Source organism: Primulina eburnea, chromosome 8, assembly GCF_022965805.1.
Source record: "Primulina eburnea isolate SZY01 chromosome 8, ASM2296580v1, whole genome shotgun sequence".
Lineage (NCBI taxonomy): Eukaryota > Viridiplantae > Streptophyta > Magnoliopsida > Lamiales > Gesneriaceae > Primulina > Primulina eburnea.
In genome coordinates, this window is record NC_133108.1 from 7311003 (window position 1) to 7329262 (window position 18260).

The window sequence follows — 18260 nt, forward strand, 5'->3', positions numbered from 1 at the left end:
ATGAGTCTATAAGATTAAGCATGATGACAATAACCAAGTGGAGAGATATAGTGTAAGATTGATGGTAAAAAGGTATGCTCAGAAGGAAAACATTGACATCAATGAAATATTTTGTCATGTGGTTCGGCTTACAACTTCAAAATAGTGTTGGTATTGTGTGTTGTGTTTGACCTTTATCTAAAACAGCTAGATGTGAAAACGACATTTCTTCATAGAGATCTTGGAGAAGAAATCTATATGCTCCTGCCAGAAGGTTTTGCAGAAACAAGGCAAAGGGAAATTACTTTGCAGGTTGAACAAATCAATGTACGGTCTCAAACAGGCGCCGAAATATTGGTACAAGAGATTTATCATGAGCCTTGGATACAACAAACTTAATACATGCCCTTGTACATATTTAAAGAGGTTTGGTGATTATTACATTATTTTGTTGTTGTATGTGTACGACATGTTGGTAGCATGCTCTAACAAAGATCAGGTCCAAGGATTGAATGCACAGTTTGCTAGGGAATTTGATATTAAGATTTGAGACCAACAAACAAGATTATATAGATGCAAGTTCATTGAGACATAAGTAACAGAAATTTTGACTTTCCTAGAAAAATTATTTGAAAAAAGTTTTACAATGCTTCAACATGCAAGATTGTAAGCCTATATCGACCCTTATTCCTGTTAAATTCAAGTTATCCTCCGAGATGTGTCCTAGCAGTGAAACAGAGTGAATGTAGATATCTCGAGTACCATATGCATTAGCAGTGAAAAGTTTGATGTTCGTCATGATCTGTACAAGAACAGACATTGCACAAGCAATGGGAGCAGTTAGTCGGTATATGGAAAATCCTAAACGAGGGCATTGAAGTAATGTTAAAAAGATCTTTATATACATTAATGGTATCTCAAATATTGCATTATGTTATGGAGGATCAAAATTTACACTCAGGGATTATGTCGATTCAGATTATGCAGGTGACCCTGATAAGAGAAAATCTACTAGTGGTTATGTGTTTACATTTGCAGAGGAAGCAGTAATCTGGGTTTCAAACATCCAAACAATTTTGGCGTTATCTACAATAGAGGCATAATATATGACAACTACTCAAGCTTGCAAGGAGGCAATGTGGATTAAATAGTTATTGGAGGAGTTCGGGCAAAAACAAGGTTTCTTTGTTTTGTGACAGTCAGAGTGCATTGCACAATGCAAGGAGTCCACCCTTTCATTCCAGGACGAAACATGTTGGAATTCAATTTCACTGTATGTGAGAAGTAGTAGAGGAAGGAAGTGTGGATATGCAAAAAAATAATACAAAAGATAACATATTTGTAATGCCCAAGAATTGTCGTAGAATTGATCAGACAAGATTAATGTAATGCCCAAGACTTGTAGAATTAATCAGATAAGATTATGAGATGTTACAAGGATTAAAAATGTGGATTTTTAGAAAATGCAGGACTGCACCCGCGGTCTGGGAGACACCGCACCCGCGGTGTAAGTCCAGTAGGGTAGTGATTTTGGGCGAAGCAAGACCGCACCCGCGGTCTTGCATACACCGCACCTGCGGTCAAGACACCGCACCCGCGGTAATGATAACACCGCACCCGCGGTCTAAGCTTTCGGGAAAAAGAAAGGATAGACATTGCATGAGCGCACCCGCGCTCCTTGCACTACCGCACCCGCGGTCATACGTGGTTGCTGAAAAATGATGCCACGTTTTAGAGTTTGCATGCAATATATATATAACTGATTTACACGTAATTCATCAGAAATTCAGAAAAGGGGCGAGATTTTTGAGAGAAAAATCCTTACGCCTTTTAGACTTGCGATTGTGAAATATCCGTCTATCAGAATTCAAATCCGAACGCAGTATTGTGTTCCTCTCGACACGAGCTACACAAGGACGTAAGTTTATTACGTTTTGAGATGTTTTGAGAATACGATGTTGCTAGAATTGCATGTGATTCAGATATGGTGTTTCTACTACCGTAGACAATGTAGAATTGAAGACAGATTAAAGAACAGACTGTTTCTGTAATTGTTATGTTTTTCAGAGTTGATTTGACTGAGATTTCATATCAGAGTTGTATTGTTATTGAGATTTTGATTAGTATTGTTATTGATTATGAAGTCTGATATTATATTTATGCTGTTTAGACTGACGGGGTATCGAGACTGTGTTGTTATGCCGTTTAAAAATCAGTTGATTTAGATTGATCAGATTCAGATATGATGTCGATTAGATTGGGATATTATTGATATGACTCAGATTGTATCTTGTTCAGACATTGATCAGATTGTATACTGAATTGAGTATTGATCAGAACAGATTGTGTTTTGAGTTACACATTGATACAATGTATTTATATTGTCATTTCAGATCGGATATGGACAGACTGAACTTCGAGACTTCGTCTTCCTCATACGGGGACGACAAAGGTATAATTCATGTGATGTTCGGGAAGAAACAACTCAATTGAGATCACTATTTGAGTTGCCCAATAAATCACATACTATATTATTGTTTATGTTTTATATGATTATGCTTTGTTTACTGATTGTATTCATGCATTTAAGATAGGACAGTTTGGAGATCAGCCAGACTGCTAGACGTTCGGTGATATCACAGCTTAGGAGAAGATCACCTCTCCTATTGTAGATGTGGATACAGATCAGACCGAAGTCTAGGAATAAGACGTACAATCACCCCGAGTGGTAGGGTAAGTGATAGATCGTCTTATTCACACCGGGATCCCTAGAGTTATAGATCGAGTCAAGTCTAGACATGATTTGATTAGGACTTCATGCTTATATGGATGTGGCTCCTAGATCATGGGACCCATCATTATTGCTTCCAGTTGTGCTAGCATGTTTTTATGATTTAGATCGTTTATATGCATGTTTATCTGATTTGAGTTACATGCTTATTTGATTTATTTCATAGATTATGAAATATATTGGTTTATACAGGATCGCATGTTTTATGAATTAGTTTGTTTATATACATGCTTACCATGTTTTATACTGGGATTTATTCTCACCGGAGTTATCCGGCTGTTGTCTTGTTTTGTATGTGTGCATGACAACAGGTGGGGCAAGATCGGGGTCGAGAAGATGATGAGAGAAGACGAGTTTAGCGTGGTGATTCCGGACTTGGATATAGATATGTTTTATTACTTGAACTTTAGTAGTCGAACCTTAGATTACTTGAGAGACTATTGTACATTATTGTATCTTTGTACTGAAACGTAGTTTTATACAGATATGTATATTACGTAGATGTCATTACCTTCCGCACTTGTATTTTAAAAAGAAAAATTTTTAGACCCTGTTTTATCTGAATTGATAATTAAATCCCAAAGATAATTAAGAAAAGATCAGCGTCCGGGTCCCCACAATATTGATGTTCTAACCAAGCCAGTGAACATGGAAAAGTTTAAGTGGTGTAGATCCTCAAGTGGTATAGCGGAAATGTAAGCATTAAGTAATGACAAGATTGAAATGATGTGTGGATGTGTTTTTGATTCTCAAACAAATCTCCAAGTGGGAGAAATGTCGGCAGAAGAAGGTTTGGTGGCAAACAAGATATTAGGTGGTAGGTGGCTTTGTTGAATGAAAACGAAAGATAGAAGAAATGTTCAGAAGAAATACATGTTTTGTGAGGCCCAATAGCAATTGGCCCAGCCCATTTCTCATTTTATTTACAAAAATCCAAACCCATTTGATACAAGATCAGATCGCTCATTTCCAGAAAGCTCTTTCCCCCAGCCTTGCCATCGTTCTCTCCGTCTTTCTGCCGTCTTCGCGTGACGCCGCCAGCGGCCGGAATGTTAGTGCAGCAGCTAGTAAATCTTCTTCCTTCAACCTATTAGCTATTTTCCTGCTGTGAATCGTAAGGTGAAGAGCTCGATCGGTCCTGATTTCCAGCAACTGTGCGTGAGCTTCGTTTCGGTTTTAGGTAAGCTTTTGACTTCGAATTTTGGTTGTTCTTGGTGTATTAGTTTATACAAGTGAAGTGTTGAGCTTTTCCCCAAATTTCCAGCTAGGTTTCCGGCGTGAACAGTGTTTCCGGCGACTTTTCCGGCGAGCCATTTTCGCAAGATCATCGTTGTGTGTTAAGCTTCGTTTATTGAGGTATTAATCTTGAAATTTCAGAATTTGTATGGGTTTAATAGGCTGCCCGGATTTCGAATTTTAACCGAGACGATTTATTTTGGTTTAGTCGTTTGGTATGCATTGTATTGAAGTGTATAGCGAATTTATATTGTAGGTTCGGTTGTTGGACGAGTTTCATTCGATAGCCTTTAAGATTTACCGGGGTATTGTAAGTTGTAATTGAGGTACGCTCAAACCTATATCATTATGACGGTTATATTGGCGTGTAAGAATATTTGGTGAATGTTATTTGCTATTATGTGCATTGAATGTTTATTCTGTTGCATTCATACATAAATTGTGTTGGCATAACATATTGAGCCTTGACTCCTTTGACGGCTATTTATGTTGATTCTGTTGAGATATTGAGTCATCAGAGGGACGAGTGGGTTAGGATTAGCCACATTCCCAGATGACAGCTAGGGACGAGCGACTTAGCTACTCGCATTCCCGATGCTACGTGCATGGACGAGCGGCGATTTGATGCTGCATTCCTGGCACGGGTGGCCACTGTTACTGTTGATGATGCTATTCGTTTGGACTCCATTTGGTATCCATTATTCCATTGTTACCATTCATGCATCGCATAGCATTGCATTTACTTGATATTATTACATGTTTTTTATTTACGTCATGATTTTACTGGTTTGTCGTACTGGGGTCCGACCCCTGTTTTCTTTTGATGTTGTGGTTGTTTTTGATGACATAGCAGGTCATTCCAGGGGTCTTGACGCGTCTGGTGGAGCGTCAGCGAGTGGTACCCAGTAGTCAGTCGGTTGTGTCAGAGTTCCCAGATATTTATATATACTATTCTGGTTTGATACATTTGCCAGGGAGATGCCTTGTGTATCTGTATGGTGTTGTTTTTATGTTGTGTTGGATTTTTATTTGTGGTATGTGGTGTCTAGTCCTGGCCAGTGCGGCTGTAGGATTTTTGTGTGGTTGATTGTTAACTTGATGATATTTTCGAGCGTATGTTGTTATTATTGTGTTTAGAAATTTTTGGGATGTCCTACTTACGGGGAGGTCATGCCGAAATTTCTGTAGGCCCAAATGAACGTTTTAAACTCGTTTTCGCTGTTTACACCATTTAATCATTGTTGTTTGATAATTAAATATTAACTAATTGCACGGGCCCTGACAGTTTGGTATCAGAGCGTAACTGGGATACGCTCGAATTAGAGTCTAGGACACTCGAGTTTAGACACAAATAAAATGATTGTGCATGTGCTTGATTATTTGCTCTTACTTGCTTTTATGTTTTGAATTAATCGTATCAGCATGACTAGAGTGTATAAGTTTCAGTTTATGGTTTTATACTCAACCGATTATTTTGTTTCTGCTTGTGGATTAAATACATGTGTCTTGTAGATGGCACCTGGACGGAAGAGTAGAAAAGGAAAGGAAGTTGTTCAGGAGTCTGAAGCTCCTAACGTTAGAGGACTGAACGAGACTGGCTGGGGAAGACGAGGTTGTCGTCCTCGGGATGAAGCACAAAATGTTAATGTTGATCGTGAAGTGGATCAGTTGACTAGGGGGATGGGTGAAATAGGACTTGTGATATCTCGATTTCAGAATATGCGTCCTCCTCGATTCTTTGGGAATGAAGATGGCGAGAAAGCTATAGCGTGGCTAAAGAGTATGAAGCGTTTATTCAATATGTTGGAGTACACCCCTGATTTACAGCTTAAGTTGGCCATTTGTCAATTAAAGGACCGAGCTCAGTTGTGGTGGGAAACTACTGAGGAAGCTTTGAAGGAATCGGGTGAAAGAGTTACTTGGGATGTGTTTTGCGCTCAGTTTGCTCGAGAGTATTCACCGCCTTCATACTATTCGGCCAAGGAAGCTGAGTTCAATAGATTGACTCAAGGTAATATGACTGTTGTGGAGTATGCCTCTCAATTCTCAGCGCTTCTTGCCTATGTTCCTCATGTTGCTAGCAGTGATCGGAACAAGCTATCACATTTTATGCAAGGATTGAATCGAACCATTTGCACTTTGGTAGTAGCTGGAGCACCTGTTAATTATGCCGATGCTGTTGAGAAAGCCAAGAATGTGGAAGCGAGTCTACTTTTGGCAGAACCACAGTCAGTTCATCCAGGTTTTCCTCAGAGTTTCGGAAGCAATGTGCCGATGCCAGTGGGGGCACCACTATACCCATCTTTACTGCCGTATCAGTCTTCGCAGCCTTATCAGCAACCAAAGCAGCAAAGCTTTAAGGCCAAAGGAAAGCGGTTCAAGAAACAGACTCGTAGCAGTTCTTCTAGTTCCGACAGTCAGCGTGGAAGCTTAGTTGGGTCCCCAGGTGGAGTATTTTGTGATCGTTGTGGTGGTAAGCATTTCAGTACTCAGTGTACGGGAGTTCAGGGATCTTGTAATATTTGTGGGCAAGTTGGACATTATGCTAGAGTATGTCCGAATGCAGCAAGACAACAATTTCAGCAACCTCAGTTTGGTCAGGGTTTTAGAGGACAAGCAACTAGGCCTTTTGTTCCTACTCAGTCTTTTCAGCAATCTAGCTATCCTCAGCCTAGAGGTTCGGTTCAGCAGCGTTTCCCAGGGCCACAACAAGCTCGAGTTCATGCTTTAACCCGAGATCAAGTTCAAGATGCACCGGGCGGAGTTATTGCAGGTATCTGCCTTATTTTTAATCATGCTGCTCGCATACTGATAGATACAGGAGCATCTCATTCATTTGTATCTGTTGTATTTGTTGATGAGCATGAGATTGCTACTACTCCGTTGATAGATACTGTGTCAGTTTCTACTCCTGTCGGTGTATGTTTGATGTCTCATGAGATAATTCTGAATTGTGTGATTAGATTCGATGATAATATTATGATAACTAATCTCATCAAGCTAGATATGTCTGACTTCGACTGTATTCTGGGAATGGATACTCTATCTAATTATCGAGCTACCGTCGATTGTTTCCATGGAGTGGTCAGATTCAGACCATATTATGGCAGTAAATGGAATTTTTACGGTAGTGATTCTCAATCACGTATTCCATTAGTGTCAGCAATGGAAATGTTCAGACTTTTTTCAACAGGAAATGAAGGATTCATGATCTATGCAGTCGACGCTACTCAGGGAAAAAGATTGGAAGTTTCAGATATTCCTGTTGTCAAGGAATTCCCTGATGTATTTCCCGATGAAATTCCTGGATTTCCACCCAAGAGGGAAATCAATTTTAGCATTGAGTTGGTGTCCGGGACAAATCCTATTTCGAGAGCACCATACCGTTTGGCTCCAGCGGAATTGAAAGAACTCAAAGAGCAATTACAGGACTTACTGGAAAAAGGCTATATTAGACCAAGTATGTCACCTTGGGGAGCTCCGGTATTGTTTGTAAAGAAGAAAGACGGAACGTTGAGAATGTGCATTGATTACAGGCAGTTGAACAAAGCTACTGTGAAGAATAAGTATCCTCTGCCGCGTATCGATGACTTGTTTGATCAGTTGCAGGGTACATCGGTGTATTCAAAGATTGATCTTCGTTCTGGCTACCATCAGCTCCGAGTTCGAGAGGAAGATGTGCCGATGACAGCATTTCGAACGCGTTATGGGCATTATGAATTTCTAGTTATGCCTTTTGGATTGACTAATGCTCCTGTAGTTTTTATGGATTTGATGAATCGTGTTTTTCTAGAATTTATAGACAGATTTGTCATTGTCTTCATAGATGACATTCTGATTTATTCGAAGACAAGGAAGGAGCATCGAGAACATTTAAGGTTAGTCCTCCAGACACTCAGAGCAGCGCAATTGTATGCAAAATTTTCTAAATGTGAATTCTGGCTGGACATAGTAGTATTTCTGGGTCATGTTATATCAGCTCAAGGAGTATCAGTGGATCCTAGTAAGGTGGAAGCTGTTATCAATTGGCCAACACCGACGAATATTTCCGATATTCGCAGTTTCTTGGGATTGGCAGGATATTATAGGCGTTTCATTGAAGGATTTTGTATTATAGCAAGGCCTATGACTCAATTAACGCAAAAAGATCGACGTTTTGTGTGGACTGATGAATGTGAGTCAAGTTTTCAGACTTTGAAGGAAAAGTTGACAACAGATCCAGTGCTAGCTTTGCCATCAGGCTCAGGTGGATATGTTGTTTGTTCAGATGCATCTCTAAATGGACTTGGATGTGTTCTAATGCAAAATGGGCGAGTGATTGCATATGCTTCTCGTCAGTTGAAGCCGCATGAGACCCGATATCCAGTTCATGACTTAGAGTTGGCTGCCATTGTGTTTGCATTGAAGTTATGGCGTCATTATCTGTACGGTGAGCAGTTTGTGATTTATTCGGATCACAAGAGTCTTAAATATCTTTTCTCACAGCCTGACTTGAACATGAGACAGCGTCGATGGATGGAGTTACTTAAAGACTTTGATTGTGAGATTCAGTATCAACCAGGTCGAATGAATCTTGTTGCAGATGCTCTCAGCAGGAAAGTTCAGAATGCTATGCTGACATCTTTGACTATCTCTAAAGTTCACGAACACTTGGGAACTTCAGGATGGACTTATCAGATCAGTGGAGACTACTTTTAGTGTCATCTATTCAAGTTGAGCCATAGATTTTGTCCAGAATCAAAGCAGCACAGATGACCGATCCGCATATTCATAGATTAAAAGAATTGTCTCGAACAGGTCAGACAGAAAATTTTAGTGTTGCTTCATATGGCAGTCTGCGCTTTAATGGTAGACTTGTGGTTCCTAATTTGATAGATCTGAAAGAAGCCATACTAAGGGAAGCACATTGTAGTCGACACAGTATTCACCCATGAATTCGAAAAATGTATCATACCTTGAGAGCTCATTATTGGTGGGAAGGTATGAAGAAAGATATTTCTCATTTTGTAGCTAAATGTTTAACGTGTCAACAAGTTAAAGCCGAGAGAATGAGACCTGGTGGAATGTTACATAGTCTTGAAGTGCCACAGTGGAATTGGGAGCACATTGCTATGGATTTTGTGACTCATTTGCCTCGTTCTAATCGTGGTTGTGATGCAATTTGGGTGATTGTGGATAGATTGTCTAAATCAGCTCATTTTATTCCGTATGATCGTACTTGTACTTATATGAAAATGGCGAAATTGTACATAGATCATATAGTGAGATTGCATGGTGTGCCAGTAACCATAGTATCTGATCGTGATCCAAGATTTGCTTCGAAGTTTTGGGGAAGTCTGCAAACAGCTTTGGGTTCAAAGTTGGCTATGAGCACTGCCTATCACCCACAGACAGATGGCCAGTCAGAAAGAACCATCCAGACTCTAGAGGATATGTTACGAGCAGCAGTGATGGATTTCAAAGGTGGTTGGCAAGAATCATTGTCTTTGGTTGAATTCTCTTACAATAATAGTTTTCAGGCAACAATCGGTATGGCACCATTTGAAGCTTTGTATGGAAGAAAGTGTAGATCGCCGATATGTTGGGAAGATGTAGGAGAAAGACAGATATCAAAACCAGAATTTATTCAAGAAATGAAAGATAAAGTTGAATTGATCAGGAAAAGGATGAAAGCAGCCCAGGATCGTCAAGCCAGTTATGCTAATAAAAGGCATAGACCTTTAGAGTTCCAAGTGGGCGATTATGTTTTCTTGAAAGTGTCGCCTTTCCGAGGTACTATGAGATTTGGACATAAAGGGAAGTTAGCTCCACGTTATATCGGTCCGTATATGATTGCTGAGAGGATTGGCACATTGGCGTATCTTTTGGATTTGCCGCCGAGTTTGTCTTTGATACATAATGTGTTTCATGTATCTATGTTGCGGAAGTATGAGCCAGATCTGTCTCATATCTTGAATGTCGAGGATGTGGAGTTAGACAGTTCCCTTAGCTATGTTGAACATCCTGTGCAAATTTTGGACCGTAAGGAAAGACAGCTCAGGAACAAGACGATTCCACTAGTTTTGGTGCAATGGAGTAGGCATGGAAGAGAAGAATCTACATGGGAATTAGAGGCAAAGATGCGACAAGAGTGGCCTCATTTTTTTGAGAATGTAATGAATTACGCGATGTATTCTGAATTTCCTATGTATTATCAGATGTAATGTTGTGGATATCAGTGTTGTGTTTGTTAGATTTCGAGGACGAAATCTTTTATTAGTGGGGGAGAATGTGAGGCCCAATAGCAATTGGCCCAGCCCATTTCCCATTTTATTTACAAAAATCCAAACCCATTTGATACAAGATCAGATCGCTCATTTCCAGAACGCTCTTTCCCCTAGCCTTGCCATCGTTCTCTCCGTCTTTCTGCCGTCTTCGCGTAACGCCCCGGAATGTTAGTGCAGCAGCTAGTAAATCTTCTTCCTTCAACCTATTAGCTATTTTCCTGCTGTGAATCGTAAGGTGAAGAGCTCGATCGGTCCTGATTTCCAGCAACTGTGCGTGAGCTTCGTTTCGGTTTTAGGTAAGCTTTTGACTTCGAATTTTGGTTGTTCTTGGTGTATTAGTTTATACAAGTGAAGTGTTGAGCTTTTCCCCAAATTTCCAGCTAGGTTTCCGGCGTGAACAGTGTTTCCGGCGACTTTTCCGGCGAGCCATTTTCGCAAGATCATCGTTGTGTGTTAAGCTTCGTTTATTGAGGTATTAATCTTGAAATTTCAGAATTTGTATGGGTTTAATAGGCTGCCCAGATTTCGAATTTTAACCGAGACGATTTATTTTGGTTTAGTCGTTTGGTATGCATTGTATTGAAGTGTATAGCGAATTTATATTGTAGGTTTGGTTGTTGGACGAGTTTCATTCGATAGCCTTTAAGATTTATCGGGGTATTGTAAGTTGTAATTGAGGTACGCTCAAACCTATATCATTATGACGGTTATATTGGCGTGTAAGAATATTTGGTGAATGTTATTTGCTATTATGTGCATTGAATGTTTATTCTGTTGCATTCATGCATAAATTGTGTTGGCATAACATATTGAGCCTTGACTCCTTTGACGGCTATTTATGTTGATTCTGTTGAGGTATTGAGTCATTAGAGGGACGAGTGGGTTAGGATTAGCCACATTCCCAAATGACAGCTAGGGACGAGCGACTTAGCTACTCGCATTCCCGATGCTACGTGCATGGACGAGCGGCGATTTGATGCTGCATTCCTGGCACGGGTGGCCACTGTTACTGTTGATGATGCTATTCGTTTGGACTCCATTTGGTATCCATTATTCCATTGTTACCATTCATGCATCGCATAGCATTGCATTTGCTTGATATTATTACATTCTTTTATTTACGTCATGATTTTACTGGTTTGTCGTACTGGGGTCCGACCCCTGTTTTCTTTTGATGTTGTGGTTGTTTTTGATGACATAGCAGGTCATTCCAGGGGTCTTGACGCGTCTGGTGGAGCGTCAGCGAGTGGTACCTAGTAGTCAGTCGGTTGTGTCAGAGTTCCCAGATATTTATATATACTATTCTGGTTTGATACATTTGCCAGGGAGATGCCCTGTGTATCTGTATGGTGTTGTTTTTATGTTGTGTTGGATTTTTATTTGTGGTATGTGTTGTCTAGTCCTGGCCAGTGCGGCTGTAGGATGTTTGTGTGGTTGATTGTTAACTTGATGATATTTTCGAGCGTATGTTGTTATTATTGTGTTTAGAAATTTTTGGGATGTCCTACTTACGGGGAGGTCATGCCGAAATTTCTGTAGGCCCAAATGAACGTTTTAAACTCGTTTTCGCTGTTTACACCATTTAATCATTGTTGTTTGGTAATTAAATATTAACTAAGTGCACGGCCCCTGACATGTTTTTTATACGCGTTTTCACACGGAATAAGAGCTTTATTTAGAGCTCCCTCCCCTAATTCAGAAATCACTCCTTCATTGAGTTCCCTCTCATCTTATAGCATTTAAGTGTTTAGTTCTATAATATTTGTGATGTGTTTGTTCTCATTTATTAAGAGAGTATATGTTATCTTTGAAAACACAGTAAGTTGTTGTACACCATAAAATATTCTAGTGAAATTATTTTCATCTTGCATGTGGTTTTTACCCTAGTACTTTTTAGGAGTTTTTCACGTAAATCTCGGTGTCTAATTTTATACTTTATTTTCATATTATTATCTCAATTTGCTACATATGAGACCAATATATGTCACACAGTTGCCGAAAATCCATCAAAATAGGCGCCAAATTTCCACACCCTCACCTAAAGACAAATCTAAAATTCAAAAAATTTGGTTTTCTACTAGTATAAATAGAGATGTTGGTCTTCACATATTTTCATCTTCTGCATAACTCTCTCTTTCTATATTGGTATTTGGAATTTCAATGAATCTTGTACCAATACAGGTGTTTCTCCTGTTTCTACTTATGGTTTCTCTGGAACCATTTGCATATTGTAGACATTGGCACTGGTTTAATGAAAGAGCGCCCAATCTTTAGGCTGTTGAGGACTATGTGACGAGCCTTCCGTGGCAACCCAGTGTAAATTTTCGAAATTATGACGTTTATGTCACAGTCAATGAAATCAATGAAGAGCTCTCTTCTATTGGTTTTATGAGGCCGTGACCCTTTCTGATGAGAAAACTTTCTTCCTCTGGCTTGACGGAGATACAAGATTTGAATAGCACGGTTACTTCTTATGTCTTATTTATGATAAACAACTTAGTTTTGACATCATCAAGATGGAAGAAATTGTTAAGACAAAATTTATATATAAGTTTAGTTGATCACAATCTAAACTGAACTAACTTGAGCTTATGCTAATGCATGTTTATTAAACTGAACTAAACAAGACTACAAGTACGATGTTCAACCTATATTGTTACCAGCTAAACTGAACAGACAGATCAAGCTGTTCAACTATTTCAATCTAATAGAGTTTCTTCATCAGCACGACTTGAACCAAGTTGTTTGAACAGAACAGAACAACTTAAAGATCACTCTATCAACATTATCTGAAGACAATATGAGTTTATAATTGAAGTTGCTAGCAAAAATAAGATAAAAAAATATATGTTGGTTACTTCTTTCAATTAGTGTCCAAGGTATTTGAATTTGCTTATAATATCTTTTGCAAAACAACAAGGATGAGTGACAATATCTGCATAAATGTCGGCTACTCGGTACATCTGTGAGTACCATATCTATTTATTGACATTGAAGACTATCGCCTATAAATAAGGAATGCATCAAGACTGAAAATCTCTAAAAAAAACTATTGATGTATCAATCTTCATCAAGCATTCATATTGCACAACATCCCTCAAAAGATTTATCTTTAAGCTTTTCTTCCACACACTAAGTTTCTCATCAGATCGATTAATGACCAATATTGTGCACTTTGTATTCTTACTTACCTTTCACACACTAGCGTTGTTGTATCGTGATAATCATTTGTAATTTTCAGAAGCCTGGTTCTGAATAGATCAATTTAAAAAGGGACGACGTAGAAGCTTAACTTTCGAACATCCATGAACATTTTCTTCTCTCTTTCTTTACTATTATTTACTTGTGCTGCTAAGACTACCATTTATACTGATAAGTCAGCTGATGAAAACTGATCTGTTGATTTTATATCATACTTAAGTAATCTGAGCAGTTTCTGCACTTAAAACATGTTTCTAGTAACTCAAATTACCCAATCTAATTGAAATATTGATTTGACACGTTACCGCAACTAAGTTTAGAATTATTCGTCGTAGTTAGTATAACAATTCATTCACATCCTATTTCCTAACGAAGTGGACATTGGTCGTGAAATCTTTACAAGATCACTTCAATTATTGAATCTCCTCTTGACTAAGAATCATCTTAGAAGATGATATGATATTCATTGATATTGAGAAGAATCTGTATAAATTATTACTAATCTAAATTCCCTTTGCCTATGAATCCAAAAAAAAATATTTAACCTTGAAAAATAATGTTCCCATGTTTTTAGTTGTCCCAACATGCAATTGTACAAGTTGATTTAAAGAACTATTAATTGGCTTCAATGCAAATTATTTTAGTACAATTAATTATCGTGTAATCTCAAAATTTAGGGCGGCTTAGTCAAATCTAATTAGGAGGGGCCAAATGCAAAACGTAATCCAATGGGCTGGCAAAACCAATCTCGATATTTTATTATTTAATTATAGTCAACTATTATTTTTAAAAATGATATCTTCAAGTATATTTCATGCGATTTGTATAATTTGCTTTAAAGAACTATTCATTGGCTTCAATGCAAATTATTTTATTACAATTAATGAATATCGTGTTATCTCAGAATTTAACGGCGGCCTAGTCAAATCAAATTAGGAGGGGCCAAATGCAACAAAAAATCCAATAGGTTTTGCTTAGGAGGGGCCAAATGTAAAAAGTAATCCAACGGGCTGGCAAAACCAATCTCGATATTTTGACATTTAATTCTAATCAACGATTATTTTTTAAAATTATTTTTTCTAGTGTATTTAAAATACATTTGGAGATATCATTTTTTTAAAAGTAGGTCTTTTGTGAGACGGTTTCACGAATCTTTATATGTGAGACGGTTCAATCCTAACGATATTCACAATAAAAAATAATACTCTTAGTATAAAAAGTAATACTTTTCATGGATGACCCAAATAAGATATATGTCTCACAAAATACGAAACATTCTCATACAAGTTTTTGTCTTTTTTTAAATGTTTGTCCAGATTTATTTTCCTAAATATCCCAACAGCCTGATTTAATTACCGTCCTACTTCTCTATTGAAATTTCACTCGAATTTTTTAATGTTTTAAATTTTAAAGTGTAAATTTCCCTAATGGACAAAATTTGATAATTTTGGAGCATTAAACGAGGTTAAAAAAATGCTACATTTCTCAAACTATTTGTGGTAACTAAATTGATCTACCATACACTTGCTATACAAAAATAAATATATTAAATAAAAAAAGCCCGACTGAGACACGATTTGAATTATTTTTCAAACGGGAAAATATCATGAGATTTTATTCAGTTTCATCGATGAGCACTGAATAATTTATTCGAAGCCTTTTTTTTAACAATAATCAAATGAAGAACATGCTATTATTGATAGGAACACTCGAAATAAATCAGCGGGAGTGACCCATAAATAAATATGATCAAATAATTAAAAAAGGATGGAAAATCACTAATCGAATTCGATCTTCATATCATGAATCGTCATAGATTCACCGGCACTGGTCGGCACCAAGGTCACCAGAACATGTTCATCGTCGTCCGCATCCAAATCCTCCAAGATTTCGGTAATCGACAACTTCAGTTGTGTCCTAATCTTCTTCGAGTGCTTATGTTTATGCGGAACATTCACAAAACTTCCCGCAAATTCTGTATTATCGGCCGTGGTCACTACATCATCTTCGTCATTGATATAAACATCAAATTTGGCATAAACGTCTCTGTCCAATTCGATCCCTTTTATGACAAGAATCTCTTCCTGCTCTTCCTTGTCTTTTCTGCTTCTTCTTTTCTTCGGCCTTTTCACCATAACTTTCAAAACTTTGTCAAGCTTTGCGGGGAACACTTCTTTCGGGCTTGGGGCATCTGCAGCCTTTGCTTTAGCAAGTTTCTTCAGTTTCCTTAAAGCAGAAGAGACCCTAGGTTTTGGCCGGGATTCCAGCCATGGAATCTCCTGGTCCTGATAAACGTACCCGAGCTTCGTATGATCCAAACAGTCCCGGACCTTGACCCGAACCATTTGCGCGTTTTCGTCGTAAAACAAAAACGAGGCGTCAAGATAATCAGGGTCTGTTATATCCCGGCGCCTCCCTCCCAAAGTCTTCCATATACTCCACAACCTGTCGATATTCGAATGATGAGCGAAGAAAATAGGGTCACGACCAGCGGAGTAGAAGTTTCCCATGTTCTCGAAATTTGGTTGCGTCGAATCACCGGTCCATGTATGAACCGGGCCGTGGGGGATATTTTCGATCGACCCGCTTCCTGGATTCGGCTCCTCACCAGCTTTATAACTGCTGCCGAAGAAAAGCTGCGGGGTTTTTGAGTTTGAGACCATTTGCCTGTACATAATTGTCAGGTTCGTTGAAGTTTGCTGATTAGGATTGATAGGGGAACCCGACCCATTGAAATTGAGATCAACTACAGTTGGAGGCTGGTGACTTTTGTCGCGTAAACTGTCGAATAGTGCAGAATTCGGATTCGTGTACATGGCAGGGATAGTCATTCCTCCGGGAGCATCCCAGTTCCAATATGGCATTACAAAAGTGGGATCGTCAATCAATTTTCCCAAGATTCTTTCAAAGAAATAGAGGTAGTATCTATGGAATGGAAAGAACAGCCACGAGTTGTGAACTTGAAGCTCCAGATTGGGAAATCCGGCTTGATCATACGCGCCGTCGCAGTAAGCACAATGGACGTTAGCTTGCTGCTTGAAGCTGCGCGGATCATCTTCGGGGAGGGCTCTCATGATCTCCATAGCTTTGTTGAATTTAGCTATGTATGCTTCATCGGCTAGATGGGCGGCTGGGCGGACACGCAAGGTTGTTGGTGGTGGAGGGAGCTGGAAATCGATTATTTTTTCAGTAAGTGGGGGGCAACAGTTTGTGGGGGCTGCGCCGGCTGGGAGGTCCGCGGGGCCACATTTTGTGATGTCCGGGCCAGGGACAGGAGCAGAGAAGGCCAGCGGAGAGGCGGTGAGAGCTGTAGCCCCGTACAGTCCTCCTAATCCGATCAGCACGTCCCGCCTATCAAACTTGGCAGGTGACGAAGATTCTTTGTCATTGTCCTTGGATCTGCAGGAAATTTTACGCCCGTGTTTGAAGTTTTGGACAGGGGAACATTGTGTTGGTTTTGTGAAGGGAATAGCATAGGAGAATGTGGTGGTGGTGGAAGAGGAGGAGCCGCCGTGAACCTTGGCGGTAGAAAGGGTGGTGGCAGAATGTGGAGTGATGGATGCCATGTCTCTAGCTTGTTTATGACAAATTTAAGGTTCTTGGTATATTATTTATAGGAGAACGATGCTTGTTTTATTATGACATTACAAAATCAATACTTATTCTTCGAAAGTAGATTACGTAAAATATTAAAGAACGTGTAGGACTAGATCGAAAGAAGAAAATGTCATCTTCTCCCAAAATATTGACTTTGAAATTGATGGTCATATACATATTATACATATAACGAGAATACACTTATACACCTAACCAAAAAAATTTGACATTCCAAAACTAATAACTCCAACTACCTTGATATACACAGCTACAATTTGTGTCTGGTTATAAATTTTGACTAGAATAATTTCCAACTAAATTATGTTGATGTTTGTACGACGTTTTTACGCGCGCACACATATATATATATATATTGTAAGAACTATCTATATATGTTTGATAATATATATATATATATACATGGAGTTTATCATATTCATACGAGAGGCTAATGAAAATAAACAACTTTAATCTACCTATATAATTAATAATTAAGAGGAGCTAGCAGGTAAGATCCGTAGAAAAGTAATTCGATGACAGCCAAAATTGACGCATTTAAATTTAAATAAAATTATACGTAGGTCGGTGGATAATCCCAACCTTATGTATATCGTGGAAAATAAAAGTCTTTCCTCATACTAACTTATCGATTATATTATTCGAACTGTAGGTGGCTATGACCATTATTATGTAGCACCATATATTCAATTAGCTATATAAATCACGTGAAAATATTTTAATTGAAATTTGAAAACAATTTTTCAAGTTATTTACGACAATACTGAAGTTTGATACGTGTAGTAATACACGGTAACTATATGATCGAGTGTTAATCAATTTACTAAAAATTATAATTGATGATAACGTCGTATTTTAAAATTATATCGTAGGCATGCAGACTCTAATGCTAAGAAGACAATTTGGCTACGAAATGAAAAGGTTTAATTGAGATTAAACGATTTTAAAATTGGGAAAGAAGAACGTTGCTTCCTCGAACGGTGTACTTTTTGGTTGCCTTTATACTCCTTTTATATATATTCTCCCCAACAAATGGTCTAATATTTCTTTGAATATTCGTTTGAGTGTAAGATAAATCATTCAAAATAGTATTAAAAGTAAAGTTCGATGATACAAAGTCTTACAATTAATTAATTACACAGTAAAAAAACTATTCCGGATTTTAGTTCCGC

At 38.4% G+C, this 18260-nt stretch overlaps 2 protein-coding genes across 2 annotated transcripts; one reads left to right on the forward strand and one right to left on the reverse strand.

Moving 5' to 3' along the window:
• The first annotated feature begins 3931 nt into the window (after positions 1–3931).
• On the forward strand, positions 3932–8704 carry LOC140838948 (uncharacterized). Its single transcript, XM_073205577.1, has 5 exons — positions 3932–4126; positions 4263–4332; positions 5519–7466; positions 7986–8398; positions 8492–8704. Exons 3-5 carry the CDS (start codon positions 5519–5521, stop codon positions 8702–8704), a joined length of 2574 nt encoding a protein of 857 aa, XP_073061678.1. The 5' UTR covers positions 3932–4126; positions 4263–4332.
• Positions 8705–15039: 6335 nt separating this feature from the next.
• LOC140838786 (aureusidin synthase-like) lies at positions 15040–17075 on the reverse strand. Its single transcript, XM_073205340.1, has one exon. It carries the CDS (start codon positions 17037–17039, stop codon positions 15252–15254), a length of 1788 nt encoding a protein of 595 aa, XP_073061441.1. The 5' UTR covers positions 17040–17075; the 3' UTR covers positions 15040–15251.
• Between the last annotated feature and the right edge of the window lie 1185 nt (positions 17076–18260).